Source organism: Salvelinus fontinalis, chromosome 26, assembly GCF_029448725.1.
Source record: "Salvelinus fontinalis isolate EN_2023a chromosome 26, ASM2944872v1, whole genome shotgun sequence".
NCBI classification, from domain to species: Eukaryota; Metazoa; Chordata; class Actinopteri; order Salmoniformes; family Salmonidae; genus Salvelinus; species Salvelinus fontinalis.
In genome coordinates, this window is record NC_074690.1 from 29,675,492 (window position 1) to 29,688,459 (window position 12,968).

At 43.0% G+C, this 12,968-nt stretch overlaps 1 protein-coding gene across 2 annotated transcripts in view; it reads left to right on the forward strand.

Annotated features, from left to right (window-relative positions):
- Window positions 1-12,968, forward strand: part of LOC129824078 (contactin-associated protein-like 2) — a 65,135-nt gene that overhangs the window by 32,127 nt on the left and 20,040 nt on the right. For both annotated transcript variants that reach the window (XM_055883389.1, XM_055883388.1), the window contains 3 exons: window positions 2,380-2,536; window positions 2,721-2,848; window positions 2,945-3,115. In XM_055883389.1, coding sequence (XP_055739364.1) covers window positions 2,380-2,536; window positions 2,721-2,848; window positions 2,945-3,115 — 456 coding nt within the window. The remainder of the gene's footprint in view (window positions 1-2,379; window positions 2,537-2,720; window positions 2,849-2,944; window positions 3,116-12,968) is intronic.

Below are 12,968 nucleotides of genomic sequence, written 5' to 3' on the forward strand. Positions count from 1 at the left end.
TATGACGGCTGCATGGTCCCATGGTGTTTATACTTGCGCACTATTGTTTGTTTAGATGAACGTGGTACCTTCAGGCGTTTGGAAATTGCTCCCAAGGATGAACCAGACTTGTGGATGTCTACAATCTTTTTTCTGAGATCTTGGCTGATTTCTTTTGATTTTCCCATGATGTCAAGCAAAGAGGCACTGAGTTTGAAGGTAGGCCTTGAAATACATCCACAGGTACACCTCCAATTGACTCAAATTATGTCAATTAGCCTATCAGAAGCTTCTAAAGCATGATGTCATTTTCTGGAATTTTCCAAGCTGTTTAAAGGCACAGTCAACTTAGTGTATGTAAACTTCTGACCCACTGGAATTGCGATACTGTGAATTATAAGTGAAATAATCTGTCTGTAAAAAATTGTTGAACTTGTGTCATGCACAAAGTAGATGTCCTAACCGACTTGCCAAAACTATAGTTTGTTAACAAGAAATGTGTGGAGTGGTTGAAAAACGAGTTTTAATGACTCCAACCTAAGTGTATGCAAACTTCCGGCTTCAACTGTATGACCAGCATAACAAGTTTTCATCAAATCCTTTGGATGTGTTAGAATCTGAGACAATGGTCGGACTGACTGGAGATGTTGACAGATAAAACCCACACATCATTCGTGTTCTGGTGAGCTCTGTACACCTTGCCGCTCGACAGCTGTTTAGCATGGTGAAAGGGTGGCAGCATCAGTGAGTTGAAAGAGATGAGGAGTCACACATTCCCTGGTCAGAAGACTGCCTGGCTGTACTATTTCTCCCTCATTTGGTAGTCTTATTGTGTTGGCCCCAGTGGTGCCCATTCAACCAGTATTGAGGAATAGAAGCCTACTCTACCTGACATTATCCCCTTGCTGGTGTGCCTCTCCCCTCTCACTCAACGGGGGGACGCTTGGCCTCCAGGCCCTCAGCCTGTCTCCTTCTCATCACCATAAATAACCTGAATTATTGATTACTTTATATCCAGGGAATACACAGCACTAGTCCACACTGCTCCCCCCAATCTCCTTCCACTCTCTCTCTATCCAGCCTCCTCTCTCCATCCAACCCCCTTTCTCTGTGTGTGTGTCTCTCTGTCTCTTTCCCCCCTCCCTTTCTCTCTCTCTCTCTCTCCATATCCCACTCTCTCCCCTGCATGTGGGGACCAGTGTGGAACATAGGTACCTCGCAGGAAACAACCAGTGTAACAGCCTTTGTTCTTTCCCTGGAGCCTCACCACCTCACTATGTATCCCCCTGGCTATTACTGAAACAATTTTGGGAGATATCTAGGAAGGCGTGTGTGATGAACAGACCACCCCAGCTGCTAAAAACCTCAGACGCATTATCCTTCCAATATTATTTCCCCATTGATGTAAACACTGCATAAATGTTTCACCGTCCCCTTTGATAATGTACTACAAACCTATTATTATTTTTCATTCAATTAATATTTGTCATTCACTGGAGGGCAATTTTTGCCAGGTGCTGCTGATAAGTAACAATGACAAGATGGAAAGTGCCTAATCGTTTGGCTCTAATTAAATAACACTTTCTTGTCTTTTAAAAATGACTGTAAACATTTTTTTTTATTTTTTTTTATCTTTTCCCACTGCTTATTGTTATGGCAGACATGACCATTGTCTGATTATTCGGAAAAATATGAAAATAATTCAAACGCATAATTCACATTGTAAACAGCAAAACACAAGAGTGCTTTTAAAAGTTTCTAGAGATGATGCAGTAGTCAGTACACAACACAAGGATGGTGGAGATGTTGAAGAAGAACAAACGCCCTGGGGAGTGTTTGCCTTGATAAATGATCTTGTTTGTCCATCTATAGAACAGACATTTCCACTTGATGTGATTCCTCACACCAGTTATTTTCCCATTCCCTAGAGCGAGTCATTTTTTATTACCTGGAGTGCTGAATAAGACTATCTGTCTGTGATGCTGTTGGTGCACGGGTGAAACAGGGTGAATAGCTGATTAATAGACCACAGAGCTTCTCTCAATCAATAAAAAGTAAAGTGTCAAACGGAGTGAGGGAAACGGATCATCTGGTAACGCTTGTGCTGTACATGAGGGTCTATACATACTGTAGGCTTGTACATAACCGTTTTATGGCGTCTGACGTATTCATACAATATGCATCAATAGACCCATCTCAACTTCAATGCTATTTGCCATGAAAGATTGACATCAACAAAGGTAGCATTGTATTATTTGTATACCAGCAGAAGAGTAAATGAAACAGCTTAGACTATGGTCATTTGTTTAGATATACACAAATAATGTAGCATCATGCTTATGTATTGAGTATTTTGTTGTTTTGGTATGTTCTGTGCTGATTCATGCTGTTATTTTGCAGCTGGGTCCCCATTCACATGGTGGGTTGGCAGGGCCAATGAGAGGCATTATTACTGGGGTGGTTCAGGACCAGGAATCCAGAAGTGTGCCTGTGGAATCGAGAGAAACTGCACCGACCCCAAGTATTACTGCAACTGTGACGCTGACCAAACGCGGTGGTGAGTGACTCCAACACTAGAGATGAAATGCTACAGTATGGAAACGTAAGCTCGATCTAGTTATCCTGAAATGTATCAAGTAATACATTGTAACATTTTCTTTGTGCTACAATCTTACTGTTGTGCCTTTTGTAGTGAAGATTTTCCTCTGTATTTCATATAGTTTTGTGATGTATTTTTTTAGGAGAGAGGACTCTGGTCTCCTTGTGTATAAAGACCATCTGCCTGTGAGTCAGGTGGTAGTTGGTGACACTAACCGTGCTGGCTCAGAGGCTAAGTTGACTGTGGGTCCACTGCGTTGTCAAGGAGATGGTGAGTTTGTTATCATTTCCACACCTTAGAATGCCAATCAGTAATGTACACAGGCAACACAATGAGAATTATTCCTCTTTCCTGTCTGTTTCCCAGGTAACTACTGGAACGCAGCATCCTTCAACACACCTGCATCATACCTGCACTTCCCTACCTTCCAAGGGGAGACCAGTGCTGACATCTCTTTCTATTTCAAGACTTCCTCATCTTATGGTGTCTTTCTGGAGAACCTTGGCAATGCTGACTTCATCCGCCTGGAGCTAAAAGGTGAGTGTACTACTACTCAGTAACAGGTCGATATACACTACCTGTAGACCTGTATTATGGATGTGTGTGCAGTTCAGTATCAAAGCTCTACCTCCACATCTGCAAAAAAAACTACCATTACAATATATAATGTATAGATGCAGTATAAATTCAGTGGTTTGGACAGTGTTAGTGAGGCTTATTCACAGTAGATATCGACCTAGACTTTCCACTAAGTCTTTCCTCTAAGTCAAAAAGGATCATGCCTATCTTGCAGCCAAAAAACAAGAATCTCTTGTTCCTACTAAAAAACAAACCACCAGCCACTAAGCAAGTGTCACGTGCCATGTTCCATGAGAGCTACTGTAAAACAACATTCAGTTCTTAGTAAATCTCCACAGTCAGCTCTTGGGGACTGTAACAAGATGGTAGAGTGAATTTTGGGGCACCAGTGTGTGTGTACTGTAGAGTCAGAGAACATGTTAGAAGACCAACCCTCCCAAAGTACCTCTAGTGCTCTCCATAAAGGCTGCCATTGATCTCATCGATTGCAGGCTATACTTCTGTCATTTTTTCATCAGATATTAAACTTTAGCGCTTTAGAAATGGCTGGAAGTCAGTATTAACTTAAAGTTCACCAGCACAGTGGGAACCCTGTTTGGAAATGGTATTGTTAGATCAAATTGGTTTCCAGTGACATTTAAGCATGATTTTTGAGCTGGTGGGGGAGCAGTTTCCTTCCGCTGGGAAAGATCAATGGTCAGAAATATCTTTGAGCTGCTTCCATCGCCTCAGGCCCCATTTGTTATTGTTTCTGACCCTTTTTCTCTGGCAGGCTTCAAGCTTTACTGACGCCATCTTTTGGTGCAATGAGTTGACAGTATTTGAGCAGTATTATTACAGTGATTCAGTCGCTCTGAAGAAACAGTGTCTCTTCTTTAGAGACACGGACAGAAAATATTCTGTAAAAAACATTTCATATTTAATAGTTTCCCCCCATTTTAATATTCACAAGGTACAGTATTAGTCTGCCAAGAGAAATGGATTTACTGAGCCCCTTCTAAGCTTTTGTGTTTTAAATAATTTTTCACTCAAAACTCTAGAGTACCGTTATGCATTAGAATTTTTCTTTAGAGCTTGGCAATGGCAGTTGTTTTAATGAGACTTGGCCCCCCTCCAAAATTCTTCTCTGAGCTTCAGGAGGTTCTCTGCCAGTCCTGCAGGCCGAGCATCTGCTCTGAACAGGTGGATCTATGATTGACAGGGCTCCCCTATGTCATCTCCACAGCTTCAGTACATGCTCTGAATGGAGAACAAATGTAATCAGACAGCTCCCTTCAATATAGATCTATTGAGTCGGTTGGGAAATCAAATCAAAGAATGATTCTCCCAATGAAAGGTGGTCCAGGATGAGACCCCTGGTTAGTGGAAAGCGCTCTATTACAATCCCTGTGAAATCTCATTACTCGATGGTAACCTGGATCTCTGTGATTGATGTGGATTAAACAATCAGAAAGGATGTTGAGTGATTACAGACAGGTTGTCGGTATGTGGCGTTTGTCTCGGGGGAATTGGACCCAACAGGGGGTATGATGACACTTGTCAGCAGTGTTTCAATGAAGTAAATGACGATTGACAGAGGGGGAAATGAGCAAACTGTGCCGCTGTGAAGAGGAGATCTATCTCACTACTGGAGTATTTGTCTGCCTTACGCATTTATAGGTGTCATGGTCTGATAGGTACTTGTCAAAAACACATCTAGAAAATTTGACATTTTTCAGAGCTATAAATGCAATATTGTCAGTCTTTCATGTTTCAAATCATCATGATACCAGTAACAATATTTCAAGGCCTGTAAATTGTATGACAGCTTACTTCACATTCATTGAAAAGTCAATAATGTATGTAAGCAGACCAAGGTTATTATAGTAAACAAAAACTGAAACAAAAAACAAAAAACAAAAACAAATCAATAATAACCAATGTAGTAAACCGAAATCAAATACTGTAATGAACAAACCTGTTTGAAAAACTAAAACTATGCTGAAACTATTATCTTTGACTCCAAAACGAACTAAAATAAAATAAAAACCATCATGAATTATGTTCCGTTTTATACTGACCAAAAATATGAACACAACATGTAAAGGGTTGGTCCCGTGTTTAGTGAGATTAAATAAAAGATCCCAGAAATTTTCCATATGCACAAAAAAGCTTATTTCTCTCAAATTCTGTGCAGAAATGTGTTTATATCCCTGTTAGTGAGCATTCTCATTTGCCAAGATAACCTATCCACCTAACAGGTGTGGCATATCAAGAAGCTGATTAAACAGCATGGTCATTACACAGGTGCACCTTGTGCTGTGGACAATAAAATGCCACTCTAGAATTTGCAGTTTTGTCAGACAACAAAATACAACAATGCAACAGATGTCTCAAGTTTGTCTCAAGTTTTTAAAGTTTGTGCAATTGGCATGCTGACTGCAAGAATGTCCACCAGAGCTGTTGCCAGATAATTTAAATATTAATTTCTTTACCATATGCCACCTCCAACATCGTTTTAGACAATTTGGCAGTACGTCCCAACCAGCCTCACAACTGCAGACCACATGTAACCACGCCAGCCCAGGACCTCCAAATCCGGCTTCTTCACCTGAGGGATCGTCTCAGACCAGCAACACAGACAGATGATTAAACTGTGGGCTTGCACAACTGAAGAATTCTTGCAGAATCTGTCAGAAACCGTCTCAGGGAAGCTCATCTGCATGCTCGTCGTCCTCACCAGGGTCTTGACCTGGCTGCAGTTCGGTGTCGTAACTGACTTCGGTGGGCAAATGCTCACCTTCGTTGGCCACAGGTACGTTGGAGAAGTGTTCTCTTCACAGATAAATCCGGGTTTCAACTGTACCGGGCAGATGGCAGACAGCGTGTATGGTATCGTGTGGGTGAGCGGTTTGCTGATGTCAACATTGTGAACAGTGCCCCATGGTGGCGAGGGTTTTTTGGTGTGGGCAGGCATAAGCTATGGACAACGAACACAATTTAATTTTATCGATGGCAATTTGAACGCACAGAAATACCGTGACGGGATCACAAGGTCCATTGTTGTGCTATTCATCCCCTGCTATCACCTCGTCTTTCAGCATGATAGTGCACGGCCCCATATCGCAATGATCTGTACACAATTCCTGGAAGCTGGAAATGTCCCAGTTCTTCCATGGCCTGCATACTCAAACATGTCACCCATTGAGCATGTTTGGGATGCTCTGGATCTATGCGTGCGACAGCGTGTTCCAGTTACCGACAATATCCAGCAGCTTGGCACAGCCATTTAAGAGAAGTGGGACAACATTCCACAGGCCACAATCAACAGCCTCTATGCGAAGGATATGTGTCACGCTGCATTCAATTCTCTGGCAAAAGCTCTGGTGGACATTCCTGCAGTCAGCATGCAAATTGCACACTCCCTCGAAACTTGAGACATCTGTGCTGCCGTACCAAGCAAAAAAGCAGTAACTGCTCATTTGGTCAAAAATGAGTTAATGTGTAACAAGTGCACTGAGAGTCGGGAAGCAAGTACAGCGAGTGAGTGTTTTAATAAATAAACAAAACAATAAACACGAAACACAACGCACCAACATCAAACAGAGGCAATAACACCTGAGGAAAGGACCAAGGGGAGGGACAGATATAGGGAAGATAATCAAGGAGGTGATGGATGCCAGGTGAGTGTCATGAGGCGCTGGTGCGCTTGATGATGGTGACAGGTGTGCGGGATAATCAGCAGCCTGATGACCTAGAGCCCAGAGAGGGAGTATACGTGACATTACCCCCTCCCTGACGTGCAGCTCCAGCCGCAGGATGCCGACAAAGGGGACGAACCCGGGGATCAGGAGCGGACCAGTCACCCCTGCTAAAGCGCGGGAACCTGTCGAGCCAGCTGGGGCGCAGGAACCTGTCGAGCCAGCTGGGGCGCAGGAACCTGTCGAGCCGGCTGGGGCGCGGGAACCTGACAGACCGGCTGATGCATGAAAGCCCGACGAGCCGGCTAGCCTGGCAATCTGGCAGAGGCAGGAGAGCCTGTGCGGCTCCCGGACCGACGTCATTTACACTGACACAAAAAAAAAAATCCCTGGTGCTTCCCATAGGTGAGGTGTTAATCTGTAATGATGGGGCGGTGAGTCGGAAGCAGGTGCCACGTTTTAATAAAACAACAAAACCAAGAACACAACACTAACATAAGGCAGACCGCCGATACACAAGAACAATACCCACTGGAGAGTGACATATAAAGGGGAGGAAATTATGAAGGTAATGGAGTCCAGGTGTGCATAATGATTCACAGGTGTACGTAATGATGAGTGCCAGGTGTGCGTAATGATGAATCTCAGGACCGGTGGTTAGTAACCGTAAATACATGCTTAATCATGTGGACAAGTATCCTGCCTCTATTGCATTGTGTTTTAGAGAAAATTGTGGTCATGTTAGCAGTAACTGCATAAAGTTACTGTGAAACCAAGGTAAATTAAAAACAATTTTGGCGGTGTGGCATTGTGTTGTGTGACAAAACTGTCCCCAGTACAAGGTGCACCTGTGTAATGATCATGCTGTTTAATCAGCTTCTTGATATGCCACACCTGTCAGGTGGATGGATTATCTTGGCAAGGGATAAATGCTCACTAACAGAGTTGTAAACAAATTTGTGCACAAAATTTAAGAGATAAAAGCTTTTTATGCTTATGGAAAATGTATATTTTATTTCAGCTCATGAAACATGGGACCAACACTTTACATGTTGCGTTTACATTTTTGTTCAGTATAAAATATAGTCATTGCACAACTATTCACCCCCTTTGTTTAGACAAGCCTAAATGAGTTCAGAAGTAAAATTTGGCATAACAAATCACATAATAAGTTACTCACTCTGTGTCAAATAATAGGGATTGACATGATTTTTGATTGACTACCCTTCCTCTGTCTCCCATACATACATCTGTAAGGTCCCTGAGTCAAGTATTGAATTTCAAGCACAGATTCAACAAAGTCCAGGGAGCTTTTTGAAAGCCTCAAAGAAGAGCAGTGATTGGTAGATGGGTAATAATAACAAATGAGACATTGAATATATATTTAACCATGGTCAAGTTAATAATTGTGCTGTGGAAGATGTATTAAACCACCCAGACACATCAAAGATGCAGTCATCCTTCTGAACTGAGCTGCAGGGCAGGAGGGAAACTGCTTAGTAATGTCACCATGAGGCCATTGGGGATTTTAAAACAGCTACAGAGTTCAATGGCTGTGATGGAAGAAAACTGAGGATGGATCAACCACATTGTAGTGACTCAATAATGACCTAAATGACAGTGAAAATAAATGGGATGGAGCTAAGCACAGGCAAAATCCTAGAGGAAAACCTGCTTCAGTCTGCTTTACACCTGACACTAATACCCTGACTACACCGCTCGCGTTGCAAAATAAATGTAGAAATCTATGTTATTCAATTATTGCACCCACACTGCTCGCGCGTGTCAACGAGCATCTGCGCGCTGCAAGTCCTGCCTCTCCCATCTCCTTATTGTTTTATAGAAGTGTAACCGATGTGAAATGGCTAGCTAGTTAGCGGGTACGCGCTAGTAGCATTTCAATCAGTTACGTAACTTGCTCTGAGACATTAAGTAGGGTTGCCCCTTGCTCTGCAAGGGCCGCGGCTTTTGTGGAGCGATGGGTAACGACGCTTCGTGGGCGACCGTTGTTGATGTGTGCAGAAGGTCCCTGGTTCGCGCCCGTGTCGGGGCGAGGGGACGACGTAAAGTTATACTGTTACATTGATGCTGTTGACCCGGATCACTGGTTGCTGCGGAAAAGGAGGAGGTTGAAAGGGGGGTGAGTGTAACGGATGTGAAATGGATAGCTAGTTAGCGGGTACGCGCTAGTAGCATTTCAATCAGTTACGTCACTTGCTCTGAGACATTAAGTAGGGTTGCCCCTTGCTCTGCAAGTGCCGCAGCCTTTGTGGAGCGATGGGTAACGACGCTTCATGGGTGACTGTTGATGTGTGCAGAGGGTCCCTGGTTCGCGCCCGTGTCGGGGCGAGGGGACGACGTAAAGTTATACTGTTACAGAAGCAGGTACCCACGTGCCATCTCCTAATTGGTTATACCCATGTGGGTGATTGAAAGACTAACTGTGTTGCCAGTTGTCGTGGTAATACTATGAATGTTTAGATGCCAATCACCATATAAGTTCAAAGATGAAAAAGCCTGGAAGGAGGAGAGATGACTAGAAACGATTCGGTTGACCGTTTTATGTGTGAATTAATTGTCGGAGTAGAGGGCCTTGTTGCATTTCAGGTAAAAGAACAACCTAATGTTTATATCCCAGGACAAATTAGCTAGCAACAGCAAGCTAGGTGAATAGAACAAATTAGCTAGCAAGTGCAAGCTAACTAGCTAAATTGCCATAAATGTTAATGCTTTTTGACCTGTCCCCAAATTAATGTCATTGGTTCAGAGTTTGTTTTGATATTTTAACCTGCGTATTGTGATCACGTTTGGTGTAGGGTGACAAAATAAATGTATGCACGATGGCGCACGCGCGCAGCCGGTTTGGGTTCCGTGTAAGAGAGGAATTCAGGACAATAACCTAGGAAACAAAGCCAAATCTACACTGGAGTTGCTTACAAAGAAGACAGAGAATGCTCCTGAGTGGCCAAGTTACAGTTTTGACTTAAATCTGCTTGAAAATCTATGGCAAGACTTGAAAATGGCTGTCTAGCCATGACCCTCAACACCTTGACAGAGCTTGCCTCAACACTTTGACAGAGCTTGACATAAAAAAAATAAAGAAAATGGACAATACAGCTATCTATAGTTTATCAGAAACTTACCCAAGAAGACTCACAGCTGTAATTGCTGCCAAAGGTGTTTCTAAAATGTATTTAATCAAGGTCTTCCACTTTGACATAAGAGTATTTTGTGTAGATCACTGACAAAAAATGACAATTAAATACATTTTAATCACACTATGTAACATAATAACATTTGAAGAAATTCAAGAGGGGTGTAGACTTTGTATAGACACTTAACTAAATGACTACAAAAATAAATGATACATTATCGGTCATGTAGAAACTCCATGTCTTTCATGTGCATATGGCAAATAAACAAACTTACCTGACAAGAGCATTGCAACCAACATCCAAAACTTAACGTGTACTGGGTCGTTCCACAAAAGCAGTCCTTTCGATATGTTAAGTAGAAATTGCGCACCAATATTGAATTTTAAAAGCCTGTTTATATTAAATGAATTGCCCTTTAAATAGACCACATGGATAATTCAATAAATCTGATTTTCAATATGAATAAAGACTTGCTAAAGTGCCAACATTTGGCATTTTGACATCCCTCCGTGCACCCTCTGACTTCTAGGAAGATTTTAACCCACTAACTTAAAAAAAAAAAAAAAAACTTTTCACCATCATTGTAAAGCCCTAGTTATTGCTTTTACAAAGTTATTTCTGAAGATTATTTAATGTGAAGTCATTTATTTCCTGTTCCTCATTTTAAGGTCAACATTGTGAACTGAACTCTCATTGTAATATGGTGAAACTACAGTATTCCTTTTAAAATATTTATTTCAAAAGAGAAATGAATATCTAATAGTCAAATCATAGTGCAAGTGAGCTGGTTCTACTCTTTTTGGCAATTTTCTGGTGTTTTGTTGAAAAACTGAGCGGGTCGAGCATAACACGTCAACCCTGTTACCCATAGATATACAGGCTAGAAATGTAACAAAAAATATTTTGTTAATCTTGCATTCAATTGCCACTCCCTGTTGCACACAACAAGCTTCCATTCCCCCTGTCACAAGGGGATTGATTCATGGTTGATTTAACTAGTAATTACGAGTTGGAGGGCAGTTCAAGTGGATCTTTCCCATCCGTAGTAAATTTCCACTTGGTTACGAATGCACCATAACACCGCTAATATCAAGGCACAAGGTGAGACCCAGATGCAGGTGGTTGGAGTCTTACAATGTGTATTTATCCAAAGAGGTAGGCAAGAGAATGGTCGTGGACAGGCAAAAAAGGTCAAAACCAGATCAGAGTCCAGGAGGTACCGAATGGCAGACAGGCTCATGGTCAAGGCAGGCAGAATGGTCAGGCAGGCGGGTACAAAGTCCAGAAACAGGCAAGGGTCAAAACCAGGAGGACTATAAAAAGGAGAATGCTAAAAGCAGAACGGGAAAACCGCTGGTTGACTTGGAAACGTACAAGACGAACGGGCACAGAGAGACAGGAAACACAGGGATAAATACACTGGGGAAAATGAGCGACACCTGGAGGGGTGGCGACAATAACGAGGACAGGTGGAGAAAAAAAAGAAACAATAGTACGCAAGTATAAACACCATGGGACCACGCAGCCGTCATACCGCTCAGGAAGGAGACGCGTTCTGTCTCCTAGAGATGAACGTACTTTGGTGCGAAAAGTGAAAATCAATCCCAGAACAACAGCAAAGGACCTTGTGAAGATGCTGGAGGAAACAGGAACAAAAGTATCTAATCCACAGTAAAACGAGTCCTATATCGACCTAACTTGAAAGGTCACTCACTCTCTTCTTCCGGCGCCGAGCGAGATGGCAGCCTCGCTTCGCGTTCCTTGGAAAATATGCAATATTTTGTTTTTTTATGTGTTATTTCTTACATTGGTACCCCAGGTGATCTTAGATTTCATTACATACAGTCGGGAGGAACTACTGAATATACGAGTAACGTCAACTAACCACCGTTCCTACCAGGAATATGACTTTCCCGAAACGGATCCAGTGTTTTGCCTTCCACCCAATACAATGGACCTGATCCCAGCCGGGGAGCCTACGCGACGCCGTAAAAGGGGCAAACGTAGCGGTCTCCTGGTCAGGCTTCGGAGACGGGCACATCGCGCTCCACTCCCTAGCATACTACTCGCCAATGTCCAGTCTCTTGACAATAAGGTCGATGAAATCCGAGCACGGGTAACATTCCAGAGAGACATCAGGGATTGCAACGTGCTCTGCTTCACGGAAACATGGCTAACTCAAAAGACGCTAACGGAGTCGGTGCAGCCAGCTGGTTTCTTCACGCATCGCGCAGACAGAAACAAACATCTTTCTGGTAAGAAGAGGGGCGGGGGGGGTATGCCTCATGATTAACGAGACGTGGTGTGATCATCATAACAACACTCAGGAACTCAAGTCATTCTGTTCACCTGATCTAGAACTCCTCACAATCAAATGTCGACCGCATTATCTACCAAGGGAATTCTCTTCGGTCATAATCACAGCCGTATATATTCCCCCCCAAGCAGACACATCGATGGCCCTGAACGAACTCTATCTGACTCTCTGTAAACTGGAAACCACACACCCTGAGGCTGCATTCATCGTAGCTGGGGATTTTAACAAGGCTAATCTAAAAACAAAACTCCCTAAATTCTATCAGCACATCGATTGTCCTACCAGGGCTGGCAAAACTCTGGATCACTGTTATACTAACTTCCGCGACGCATATAAGGCCCTCCCCCGCCCCCCTTTCGGAAAAGCTGACCACGACTCCATTTTGTTGATTCCAGCCTACAAACAGAAATTAAAACAACAAGCTCCCGCACTCAGGTCTGTTCAACGCTGGTCCGACCAATCTGATTCCACGCTTCAAGACTGCTTCGATCACGCGGATTGGAATATGTTCCGCATTGCGTCCAACAACAACATTGAAGAATATGCTGATTCGGTGAGCGAGTTCATTAGGAAGTGCATTGATGATGTCGTACCCACAGCAACGATTAAAACATTCCCAAACCAGAAACCGTGGATTGACGGCAGCATTCGCGTGAAAC